The sequence below is a fragment of the Tribolium madens genome, unplaced genomic scaffold (assembly GCF_015345945.1).
Source record: "Tribolium madens isolate multiple individuals breed KSU strain unplaced genomic scaffold, Tmad_KSU_1.1 Scaffold_91;HRSCAF=231;Tcas5.2_LG7, whole genome shotgun sequence".
In the NCBI taxonomy this organism is placed as follows: domain Eukaryota; kingdom Metazoa; phylum Arthropoda; class Insecta; order Coleoptera; family Tenebrionidae; genus Tribolium; species Tribolium madens.
In genome coordinates, this window is record NW_025401063.1 from 10,724,047 (window position 1) to 10,737,289 (window position 13,243).

At 34.3% G+C, this 13,243-nt stretch overlaps 1 protein-coding gene across 3 annotated transcripts in view; it reads right to left on the reverse strand.

Annotated features, from left to right (window-relative positions):
• Positions 1–13,243, reverse strand: part of LOC123011975 (inaD-like protein) — a 64,967-nt gene that overhangs the window by 29,894 nt on the left and 21,830 nt on the right. For all 3 annotated transcript variants that reach the window (XR_006413179.1, XM_044409712.1, XM_044409711.1), the window contains exons 7-19: positions 13,071–13,162; positions 10,275–10,487; positions 10,018–10,221; positions 9,791–9,961; positions 7,888–8,268; positions 7,604–7,843; positions 5,446–6,416; positions 4,927–5,095; positions 4,780–4,878; positions 4,603–4,728; positions 4,440–4,547; positions 4,161–4,388; positions 4,015–4,105 (exon numbers count right to left, since the gene is read on the reverse strand). Coding sequence is in view for 2 of the 3 variants with exons in the window: in XM_044409712.1 (XP_044265647.1) it covers positions 4,015–4,105; positions 4,161–4,388; positions 4,440–4,547; positions 4,603–4,728; positions 4,780–4,878; positions 4,927–5,095; positions 5,446–6,416; positions 7,604–7,843; positions 7,888–8,268; positions 9,791–9,961; positions 10,018–10,221; positions 10,275–10,487; positions 13,071–13,162 (3,093 nt within the window). In the remaining variant the exon portion in view is untranslated. The remainder of the gene's footprint in view (positions 1–4,014; positions 4,106–4,160; positions 4,389–4,439; positions 4,548–4,602; positions 4,729–4,779; positions 4,879–4,926; positions 5,096–5,445; positions 6,417–7,603; positions 7,844–7,887; positions 8,269–9,790; positions 9,962–10,017; positions 10,222–10,274; positions 10,488–13,070; positions 13,163–13,243) is intronic.

Here is a 13,243-nt window from a genome sequence, read left to right on the forward strand (position 1 = left end):
GCACGCACCTATCCACGCACACAAAAAGGACACTAAGTCGGTACGAATCACGTACAACGACGCCTGCACCAGGCCGGCTACTGAAACTGCTGAAACTCCGCGGCCATGACCAACTGGATGCGGCCGCGTGTACGCGCAATCTCCCGCTGAAACGCGCTGCTGCTACCAGAAGGAGCTCTGTTTCATTTCGATTCGCCTTTCAGCGTGTGGAGACGGCACGGTGTGTGCAAGACAGGTGGGGCATGAATGGGACTGGTGGGTGCAGAGGGTGAACGGCTATTATAAAGCTTGCAGAATAATTAAGCAACAATTTTTTCTTTTCAGCACCGTTTGTTAAAGCTTTAATATCAATTTGTTGTTGAAAAAACGTTTACTCTGCAAGTTTTCTTTGTAAACTTAATGGAATTGTGAGAAAAAATTCTTTCTTTGCACTAAACATAATTACAATACCAATGTATCTATACTTGTATTTTTAATCGCTTAGCTTTATTACCATCCTAACAGCGAAAGCACTTATATTACCCAGCCCGAAATCATAGATTTTTTAAACAATTTTGTGCTTTAACTTTTGTGCTTTAAACTTGTCACTTTCAAAGTTCATATCCCCTCAAACCCTCTGGTACTTTTTCTATTATCCTCCTAATTAGGTTTTAAATAATAAATAAAAGCCGAATGTCAGCGTCGTTTAATACACCGATAAACGGCCAATAAAAACTCGCATTTATGGCTAATTTACCGGCAAAGTCAATTATTGTTTGTCCTGGTAGGCACCATTAATTTTCGACAACCTTTCGACAATCTAAACTACCGATCTAATTACCATTCAACGAGGCAAAAATCGGTTATGCTTGGAGAAAATAAACTCCAGTCGATTTTTTGAAATTGCCAAAATAAAGCCCCATCATTTTTTACGACCACCTGAACCTTAAAACAACGCCTGATCCGCTTTATTATTATTCGATCAATCAGTAACATTTCCATTTTCTACTATATTTGGTGAGATGATTTATCCTTGAATTTAACGGGGCATGACGATAGTTTCGTTATTTGTTGATCAAGCATAATTAACGACTGAAATTTTTAAGCAGCACGCAGTGCACTAATTGGATTAATTTTTTATCGAGTTGAATGATTCATTTGCCACGAGCGTTTCACTAAAACGATTTCCGGCAATTATTTAACCGGAAATGGGAAATTAGCAAGTCTGAAAAAATTTAAGAAATCGCGATTGAATAAAGCTAAAACGGCGTTGATTGGGCCTGCCATCACGTGACTTGTAAAGCGCTTACACTGGACGAGGTGTACAACGGCTTCAGAAGCCCAAAATTTTATTTTTAGTTTTCACTGAGATTACAGTTTTTGGCTTTTCGTCTTAATGGTTATTTGATTTCCAATCGGAAGCAAAAATCCGAATGGGAGTAAAGCAGATTATAGCGTTTCCATATCAAAGAGAAAATCTTTGAGTCCACGTGTTGACGCCGTTACGTAGGCGTCGTTATATTGATCACGGCGCAACGGCGGCACTTCAAATTCAGACTGAATTCTTGATAAACAGAAACAAAATCGCCCACGCGCTTCATTAGGCCCAGGTGATGAGGACCGTTTGCGATTTGTTATCGCGCATTTAATTAGAGAATTTATAAATAACGGATAGGAGCTCGATTCACGTGTCTTGGCGATCGATTTCGATGTGTATTTTTTGACGTCTTTTGTTGGTTTTTCTCATCTTTGAAAACGAGAGTGGCTGTCTCGTTATGTGGATGAGTTAGGGCGAGTTTAAGAGCCTCTTCCTAAATAATTGTAAATAAAGAAGCGCATATAATGTTGCGAGGGAAAATGGAGAAATAGAGATGTCGCCGGTCGAGGGAGACAACTAAATGAATGAAAAAAGCATTCTTGCATAGAAAACTGCGAAATTACTTGTATAAATATGAAAGTGCGTTTCACTACCATGGTTGTGCGGTTTGATTAAACGTTCCTTGGAAAAATATTTTGACTAAAAACAGCGTTTCATTCGAAAATTATTACATTGTTTATACAACACATAACAATGTCATATTTTAATAATGCCAATACCTCATAATCGATAGTTGATAAGACCACATTCGCTTTGTTTACGTCACTTACATGTCCACTAAACCACATAAATTACCGACAATGTTGCCAACATTTATCAAATTTATCCATGCAAACGATGACAGATTCAAATCGCATATCAATACCATCTGACATAAATGCCGTCTTTGCAATCCTGCAACTGCTGACAATTCAACCAAAAATAGATTTTCCTGCACGTGAACCTGCTACATTGTCTTGCAGGTCGCATTGTGTATCATCTTTAGAAACTTTTATACCGGATTTAAACAAAACTTTTTCAATTTGAGTACTTTTTAAGTGATTTACTTGTAATTTATAATAATGAGCTCTTTGGGTGGAATTTGTAAAGTTCAGATATCCAACAATGACAAATATCGTCCAGCGATTGGTGATTCGACTTGTACGAATTGATTTGATTTTCGGTTTAATTTGGAAATTAATTAAAATCATTAAGAAGTAATGAGTTTGGTTATTGGTTAAAAATTTAATAACAGACGACGTTAAATATTTAGGAGTTTCTGAGGAATTATTTTAAAATTCAATTTAAAGTCTTGACGGTTTTATCACATATTAAGAATAGGAAAACCTGTCGAAAGAATGTCTATTCTTATCGCAAGAAGTCGAAATGAGTAAAATTATTTATGGAGCTATTTCTTCCTCATTTAGAAAATTTTCGTTATCGTAGCGTTGCTTTCCCAAGACTCGGGACTATAAATTTCTTGCACGGAGAACGTTACGGAACTTCCGCTACACTTTATTTATTTTGACATGGTAATGTGGCGTTATTTATGTACGAGACTAAATACACATAGATTTTTCCTCCCAATGTGACAAAAGTTAATCCCGGCAGCCATATTTCCGATTGCGAATAGTTTCATTCTATATACAGGAACTAATTTCCCTTGAGGTGACAACAAAAAAATTCGTGTCTCGAAAGTTTTAATTGTGTGTGGAGACATCGCTTTGAATTTTTAAAGACGTCCTGAAAGTTCCAAAGTAAGTAGTGGTGGCTGCGATAAATTTCCGACAAGAATTATCGTCAGAGTAGATGAGAGTGGAAATAATCCCTGAGTTAAAATTTGCTTTAGAGGCCTTTATGTCAAAAATGAGCCAAGAACTGGAAAGCGAGTCGTGACGGGGAAACTGCTTGATTTAAGGCGAGTTGTTTTGAGGAAAATTTGAGAGAGGGGAATTGATTGGAAGAGGAGAAGAGGTCAAGTCAGGTTGAGCCACACTATACCAAGCGATTATACTTATATTATGTACGAATTAATCTGAATTTCTTGTACCTACAGTTTTTACGTTGGAAAAGTCGAATTCTGTTTATAGTTTACTTTTGACGCTCAGAAAATTTTGTCAGAAATCTCTGGCGAAGAAATGAAGAATTATCACAAAAGTGTAAGTATAAATGATAAAAATGACAACAATACTGACGGACTAGTAATAAAGTACTTATATAAACTAACTTTTACCATTCTGGGCGTTAAACTGTTGCTGAGAAATGTGTACATAATAATTATGTACACAAACTCATTAATGATATTTTAAAAGAATTTTTTTTTAGTTTTATATTCAATTAAAAAAACATAGTTTTTTATTATTTTTATGGGGCAAGTCATGTGGCTCGATCAATGAATCGTCTATTTTGAGAAAATACCATTTAGGCACCATGGAAAATCCAATTTAGCAACACCACATCACCACCGATGTTCTCAACACTAATAATAATGATTCAATTAGTTGATCGCATTCGAACTCAATCTGGTATACAAACAAAGTTATTTATTGGAACGGGACAAGTCGATCACTTCTATTAAGGTTTAATTATGAGGTAGACAGATAGTCATTAAAATTGCATTGTGGTCATCAAAAAGTAATCTCATTTTTAAATTAAAAAAAAAAGAGAAAACTACTTACAAGTTGTATATCCAAAATCATCTTCTTCCTCGGGATCAGCCTCGGATTCTTCTTTGCTTCTTTTGAGATTTCCAGCACTTGCTCTATCGATCTGGGACAAATACTCAATTTTTGTTCTGGTTGCAGAATTAGGTTGTCAATTTTACCTGTTGGCCTTTTGACGAAACTGTTCTTCCCTCCATATCCCTGATATCAATTTCGTCATCTTCTTCACTTTCTTCAAGCGAATCGTTTCTAACAACAATATCGGTTTCGTTTAATGAAACTGAAACTTTTTCACTTTCTTTGTGGTTTATTTCATCTACTTCTTCTTTCAGTTTTTCACTTTCTGTTTCATTTACTTCTTTTTGATCGTTATCGTGAGATATAGTAATCTAATTAAAAAAATACAAAGAAGTTCTAATTAAAATTTTCAATATACTTACTTCGGGTGGATTAAATATAACCCGTGCTCTTTCACTGACAGGCGAGGGGAAGGGTGAAGGACAAACGTTTTCGTTGCTTTTGAACGACTCGACTTCATTTTCACAATTCTGCACATAATTTAATAACCAAATCGTTTATTTTTGCTCGAAATACAGCTCTTACCCAAGGAATCAATGATTGAATAACAAAAGTAACCGGATTTTCCGCATTTCTAATCGCCTCAACAGCCTTTTCGTGACTTTCGTGTCTCAAATCGACCCCACTTACTTCCAGTATTCTATCACCGGTCTAAAACTGTACCGTTACACTCTGATTAAAATGGACTCGGTGGTAATTTACCTTGAAAAGCCCCAATTTACCGGCGGGACTATCAGGAACGACTTGTTTCACAAAAATACCCAAAACTTTATCGGTCGCATCGTTCGACTGAATGTCGACCTGTAAATACCCATTAGAGCATTTTATTGTTGCTGGTTTTTGACTCACTTTTCCTCCAACAATGCTAATTCCCAGACTCGTGTTGGGTTCTCGGTACACTTTGATGGTATGGGTTGAACCCCAATGCTTTTGCAACATGTCTTCGACTTGGCTCCCTTTCAGGGCACTGTTTTCACTATCCATTGGTTTTATCACCGTCATTGGTAACGACGCGTCGCTGAAATTATTACTTAAACTCACAATTGAACCTTAACAAGGAGACAAAAAGAAAAATATGCCGATTTCTTTAATCTAATTAAGTTTGTAGGTTAACGAGATTAAGTTGTAGAGCTTCAGTACAGGACAATTGCTTCAAAAAAAGAAAAACATGTAGTTGAAAACAGGTAACAAAACTAAATTCTACAAAATTACTTTCTTTGAACTTAACACCAAATATACATACATATGTATTTTACATGTTTTGACAAAGTTTTAATTCATTATCTTGATCAAAATTCATTACTTGATCAAAATTAGAATCGATACTAAAATGTCTGTTTATCTGAACTGGTCCGTAATTTTACCCACCCGTCTGGTTTGTGTCCCGGTGGCACGTCGGACTTCCTCCGTTCTCGGTCGGGTCCTGGATCATAAGTGAGGGTCACAAAAGAACTGTCCATGATATTAGGAGCTGACCTGCTTTTGAAAGGGAGTAAAATCTCGTTAAAAATTAAATCATCGCTCATTTCAGTTTTTTTCTCATCTTCAGTGTAGATCTTGTACGATTCGAGGCAGTCTTTGTAGTCGTTGTAGTACTCCTTTAGACGGTAAGTGAGTTTTCTGGGGCGGAGATCTCCGTAGCTTTTGGAGACTTCGTCAGGAGAGTACTGGACGAGAAAGAACTCGTCATCTCCGAGCCAGTCGTAAGACTTGGGCTCTTCGTCCGATTTCGTATCGAGGTATATGTGGTTGGAGTATTGTTCCGTGAGGCAGGGTTCAGAGGTGGCGTTGACGACGGTGAAGGCCTCCGAATCGGTACAGGGGGTTGATATGTTCATTTTGGAGTTAGTGGGGGTGCATTCCTCCTCTGGGTCTGGGTTGTTATTCTTGGGTACTTCGTCGGAAAAGGATTCGTCGATACAAGTCTCGTAGCCGTCCTGGTTGGAACCTTTGTCACTTTGAGTGAGACTGTCGGCTTTGTTTAGGGCTTTGTTGTTATCGATAACAGTTTTTAATGGAGTTATTTTACTATCACACTCGATCTTATTGTTTAAATGGTCATTTGTACTTTTGTAACTTATGTCTAAATCACTGTCACCTATGCTACCTTTTTGTTTGACTTTTAATAAATTATTATTTTCTAAAAAATCCGATTCGGTTAAACTTTTTTGAGCATTGATTAAATTTTGGCCGAGATCTTCAATTTGGGAAGTACTAGCCGAATGGTTGAATGATGAATTGTCTTCGTCTATACATATGTGAACTACTTCTAAACATTCTTGGTATTCTTCGATGCACTCTTGGAAATCATCTAAACAAGTTTGGTCATCTTCGGTATCCTGAAAAAATTCAATATTTCAAATTTTTACTCTTGTCGTTGAGGAGAAAACTTGCCATCAAGTGCACCTACCTTTTATTAAAATTTACGCCGCATCAATTTCTAATAAATTTTTATAGCTATTGGTTGGCATAAACCCAGTTAAAATAACTTATTATAACTCGAACATAAGAGCTTTGTTTCATTACTTTGGGTCTTTTTAATCTTGCTTTATAGCTAAGTTTATTACACATATTTTGTAAAATGTTGAACGCAGTTACGGAAGTGATTATAGTTTTTATACAATTTTATTAAGAATATTTGAGAGAAAAGAGTATTTAATTTTGTTTACATCGAAGACAAGAGATAAAGTTTGAAAAATAAAACGCAAGTAAATAATGATAATGGATGTAAAAGTTGAACTAATGGGGAGCAATCAAGGCAAAGTGATCGGTCATTTAATCTTAGAAAAAAATCTATTTCATGGATGAGTGAATGGCTGAGCAGATAAAGAGATGATTTATTTTGAAGAGGTGGATGGACTCGCTTGGCCTACATAACATTAAAAAAAAGCGAAAAAGGAAGGTTTCAAAACAATAAAGTATAAAACGCAAAATGGTTTTTATTATTTTGTTTTGGCTTAATGTTAAATATTGTTATAAAAAATCTTTTAATTAGGAAATTATAAAATGAAAAACGAATAACTGTGTTTTTGTTTCTCAACAATTTGCAAAAAATAAAATAACTAAATAAATGATAAATTTCTAATATTTCATTAAAATAATAATAAATAATAATAAGTAATTTTAATGTTCTTAAAATGAAAATTAAAATTTGAGTTCTTTTTATTCTTTTTATGCGAAAATAATTAGCCCCGTCACAAACCACTTCGTCAATTGTTTTAATATAATTCATTCATAAATAGTAACAAAAATAGCACAACTAATGTGTTTGTGGGAATCCCATTGATATGTATAACATTGACATCGACTATCTTCTTAGTTCTGCAACCAAAGAATCAATTAAATCCAACCCTTGTCCATTCTTACCCCAACTTACCATAATCAAGAATTCCAGTTCTTCCGACCATTCTCGTAAAATTTTCCGTATGAACTAAAAACAATCGTCCGTTAGAGTCTTTGTGATTCCCTCAAACACATAGACATACAAATTACTTTCTTCAAAAATGAACTCTCCTGAAAATCTTACCTGACTCGCATGCGAAACGGCATCGGTGGCTGTCAACGGCTTGGCTACAGCGATCCGAACGGGCCCCTTGGGCGCCCCCTTAAGTACTTGTACGGCCTTGTCCAGTGTAGCATTTTCCAGGTTGATGTTGTTGACAGAGAGTAGTCTATCACCGGGGATTAACCGTCCATCGAGTTGGGCAACTCCGCCAGGGACGAGAGATCGGATAACTATCACAGTTTCTTGAGAGTTGATGGGGTCCTAAAATCAAGTTTATTTTGTGGTCTCGAAAAATGGGTTCGTACCTGGTAATCTAGAATTGAAAAGCCCAAACCATGGTCGCCTTTAATTAATTCTACAATGGTGGGTTCACTGTTCCACATGGGCAAGCCGGCGATAAGTTCCAACGAGCGCGATCTGCTGCCGTTGCATTGCTCACTGTTGAAACTCGAAGCTATTGAAGTCTCGGATTTGGCTTTAACTAGACGATCGTTATTGGGAATCAGGGTTTGGAGACTACCGGCGAGGATTTTTCTTGCTTGGAATGCTTCCCGGTGTTGAGAGGTGTCAATTATTCTAATAGGAACCGGATACCGAGCGCAAACTAAACTAACGAAATTTGGCAGCTGCTTTAATATTGAGACTACTTCTAAGTGGTTGAGCCCCATCAGTTGGATACCGTTAACCTGGAAAATATGCAATAAAAGGTGTAGAATATACAGTACAAGTCTTGAAAATATACTATGTTGAGAGTTAAAAATTGTTCCGGTATAATGATTTATTTTTATAACAAATGCATAAACTCTTATTTTCTGTGTTTTCTAAAAGCAGTTTAGGAAAACTAATATTAGCCAAGTAATTTGGGTCTTGGCGCGCCTTCTATCAACATTCGTAATAGAGTTTTAAATGAATTTGTATGGTAAATGAAAAGGTAAAAAGTAATACAAATAACAAGCATTATTGTGGCGAAATCTATAGGTAAAAATACGAGATCTATTTTTTACACAGTTGGTAATAACAAAAAAATCTTTTTATTCTTCGACACTGTCAAAATTTACGGTTTTTCTCCCGTGTAAGGAAGTTTTGACAACTGTTTGGTATTTCTCTATACGAAACGTCAGATTATTTTTAACAGATTTAAAGCAAGTTTGAGCCTTATTGAGTCCAATTCGAAGAATAAAATGTTGTATTCAACTCGTTTGAGTGTAAATCGGACGCTTTATTCCGCCTCGTGGATGATAACCCACTCGGTGGAATAATCCGTCCGATTTACACTCAAACTCGTCGAATAAATAACTATGATCTCATTTATTTTGCAGAAAAAAATTAAAAAAAAAACATAAAATTACATCTAATAATCCTAGATCTTAAAAACAAAAAACTCTTGTAAAAGATAAAAGATTCTTGCCTTTTTTCATTTTTTGTTCAACCCTGCTTAATTAAAGACTAATTTCTCACATAAATTTAGTTTTCAAAAAAACTATTTTTCTGTACAGTAAAGTGTCTTTTGCGTGGCAAATACGACAAAAAGTTATTAAGAAAAGTTATTTAGAATCAACATCTAGACCCGGATACCAAATTTCAAAACCATCTATGATTTTACATTTTTTTATGTTATTATTTCACAAATCAAAGAATTCTATTTTTAACAGTTTTTTTATTACGAATAAAATAAATTTACATTTAAATTATTAGTACTAAATAACTTTTTGACGTATCTGTTAATAAAAAGCAATTACATATCTTAGAAAAAAATGAAAAATCAAAGTAGGCCGATGATTTTGAAATTTGGAATAGAGGCCTAAATGTTAATTCTAAACAACTTTTCTAAAAAAGAAATAGTATTAGTTCAGATCTGATAAAACAAACTGGCAAATTACGACTACCTATGTGTAAAAGTGTAGTCAAGATAAATAAAACTCTTATTTTGTAGCTTCTTTTTATTTTTACTAGCTTGCAAATCAGAATAAGCTTTCTTTTAAAAGTATAATTTCAGTTGTTTTATTCGCCAAACACTTCATTTTTATGTATTTGATTAGTCATCTACACTTTACCTCAAATGTTATTTCAGCAACGTGAGGTCAACCGTGACTCAGGGCTTAATTCCAAATAGGTTCACTCATCAAAGGCTTATTTGGTTTAAATTACAAAGTTGTATTAGCACCACAATGAAATCAAGCGGATTATTACTCGTGTCTAAATATTTACCTCGAGTAATTCGTCACCCGCTTGTAGCACTTTGTTTCTCCCAACTGGGCCATCAGGCAAAATATTTCTTATGTAATGATGAGGGCGCACTTCTTTGCCATCCTCGACGTCCACCGTTCCTTCAAGACTAATCCCTAAGCCACTACTTGGCTCTTTTTGCATTTGAGCGATCTGAAACAATTTTTATTTGAAACTTTGAAATCAAGAATAAGCCTCGATAGAAATACCACAATTTCAACATCATCCCTCACTTTTTCCTTCCATTTGTCGTAAATCGACTCGTGACTATCGATACTAAACTCCAACGATCTTCGGCCGTCGATGACGATCTCCTCGTCGTCTCTGTCAGGCCCTTCCGAAAGAACGGCAGAATCAAAATCAAAACTTGTGCGTGATTCCCCCTCGGGTTCTATTCCCAGATAACTCATTTGCTGATAACGATTCGGTTGGATCTTTGCGGTGAAATGGGAAACTATGTACTTACCACTAAACTTAAAGGTACTTTAGGCAATGACGATATCGTGGGTGAAAGGGGCGATGGCGGTCGAAGTTCGTTTGCTTTAATGGCTTGTTGCAACTGTTCATATTTGGGACCTCTTAAATACCTTTCGAATTTTATTGATACGACGGGACCAGTGCTTCGGAGTAATTCGACCGCTTGGTGGTTTGTATGGCCCACTACGGATATCCCATCGACCTAACAAAGCATTACAAGCAAGATAAAACTTTTTATAAACTAAAACTAATGTTGATGCACTCGATCAGATATTATTTAATGTCCGACAAATACCCGTGCTGAAATTTTGATGTGGTGTCGATTCTGGTAAGTAGTTTAAAATATATGCATGCAAAATGTTTGCATGCATGGACAGTTAAAAATCTTTTTATTGAATAAGAAAAAAAAGGTACTCAAAAATACCAAAACTAAAAGTCTGCGAACAAAATTTTGGTTGTCTTATAAAAAAAATAATTAAAAAACCAATAATTTTTAAATCAATTTAAATAAAGATTACCATGCTTCCAGAGATCTAAATCAACATTAAAATCATGTAAAATTGTTTTAAAACTTATATTATTATGTAATGACTTTAAAAGATGATTATTGCACATTTTAATGTATTTTCCAACAGCAAAACAAATAGTTGATTAACCAACCCGAGTGAACAGATTTGCTTGATTTTTGCTGTGTATGTTATTAAGACTGACAACAAATTTAAATTTATTGTAACTAAAGTTTCTTCACGAATTTTAATTTATAAATACAAAATATTTTACTGTGCTGTGATTTTTTAATCCTATTTTATCTGTTTATAATTTGATATTCATTTTACTGAGTACGTAGTAACGTTTTTACAACCATTTTTATTTGTTGACGTAGAGAAGCAAAATATTATAAGGTCTAGCTATTCAGAAAAGGTTTTTATTTTCTCTAAAGTCTCAGTAATTAAAAAATAAAAGCACAAAAGCAGGTGCCCTTATTAATGTAACAAAATTAAATTTTAGTAGAGATACAAAAGTTAAATGTAACAAGTTTTCTCTATGCTGTATCTCATGAAACATAAACCAATGAATGATGCATTAATAATGTGTAACTTATTGTTGAAACACGTTAATGCTTTGTAACTCAATAGTATACCAGTTTTTCCAAACCATTAAAGCCATTTATCTTGCTATTAAATTTAACATTCGCTCAAATATCAAACATTTATTGAAATTATTTTTCAACACTATGACAAAATGTTTGTGTATTTTTTGTTTTGTATTCAAATCTTCATTACTAATTTCACTCCTAGTAACTAAAGCAACTATTTGTATATTGAGTTGCCTAACCGCCTTAAAACTAAGACAACTGTTTTACTAGTCACTTTCGCGATATTAAACCCAACTTTCCGCTGCATGAATTTTCGCACAGAGTAACTTTTATTTTAAAATTTGTCTATCTGCATCACTTTTCAGGATGTAAAAGTTGTCAGACATTTTTCACATAAACATGAAAGATCGATAAATTTGGTGGATGCGCCGGGTCTTCAGTTGTAAGATTTGTTCGTAATTAATAAAACTGACTGCTATTAGATTTGTTTCAATTAAGAGTGCAAAAAAGAATAACACAATTATTGCCTTTAATGCTCTGAAGCTGAAATAATCGTTATTTTTATTTTAAATCTGCGATATGACTGTTTTTTAATGCGAGATAATCAAGCTTTAAAAAACAATTTTGGCACACATAATATTTAATAAATACAATACAGGGTGTTTCACATAATTTTACGAGACCTGCGCCTGTAAGATGCAATCAATAATACATATTCCGATACGAACTCGATTACAAATTTTGAAAAATTGGATAATCTTCTCTTGTTTGTTCACCCTTTAAAAAAATACAACGTTTCTTGTTAGTTAGTTATTAAAATAGATAAACTAGAATTATATTTCTGGCATCTTTTGATAAAACAAATGATAACTGTTTCTGAAAAACTATTGTCATGGATTTCCAAAAATTAAGTAATTAAATGTGTATTTTTTGTATCCAGTGTTTTGTGACTTTTGTATATTTGGGTGCGTACATTAGGCGTAAGCCTCGTAAAGTTGTGTATTTAAATTAATTCTCTCAAATACTTCAAAATTTAGTTATCATATTTCTATCAGTGCGTGAAATGCCGTCAGTGTGTGAAAGGAGCACTTCACGTACTGCTGTAAATTTCGCGCTCTTAACAAAAAAATGGCTAACTTTGCGTATTGATTTTGATGTGTGAAGTTCTTCAACTTCACATAAAAATATGGTTATAGAAAATAGTTATTAATTTACACACATAAGTGTTTGAAGCGACTGTTATTCTGTATGTTTCCTCTTGCCCAATAAAGATCGAGACTTAAAAACAGTTTTGCACATATAATATGACAACGGTTTTCCTTCAATTTTTGATTATTAAAAATTCTTCAAAAATTAGTTGCCATGTTTCGGTCGCTGCGTGAAATGCTATCAGTGTGTGAAATGAGTACTTCACGCACTAGTGTCAATTTAACGACTTGGACAAAAAGTTGTTAACTTCGCACATTATAATATCAATGCATAAAGTTCACCTTTACGCATGATTTAAGAAAAAAACAATTTATGGCTTCATTAGCAAAATTAGATAAATGAAGCTCAAGAGGATCCATTTACATGAGATTGCACCGTTAAATTTTCATTGTTTAGAAGGAGAATAAATCTAAATTTGTCTAGATGAAATTCAAGGGCCATGTTACATTAACTACTATGAAAAAATCTGTAAAAATTTACCTCAACGATCCTATCGTTAATTTTAATCTTCTTCGTCAGATCAGCGGCACTCCCCTTGCTGATGCTTTTCACGAAAATGCCAGATATTTCTTCTGTAAAAAAAATATAAATTCGCGTCAACGAAAGCATGGAAGTGACAGCTCGGAATAAAATTATGTAAATTCTAGTTCTAT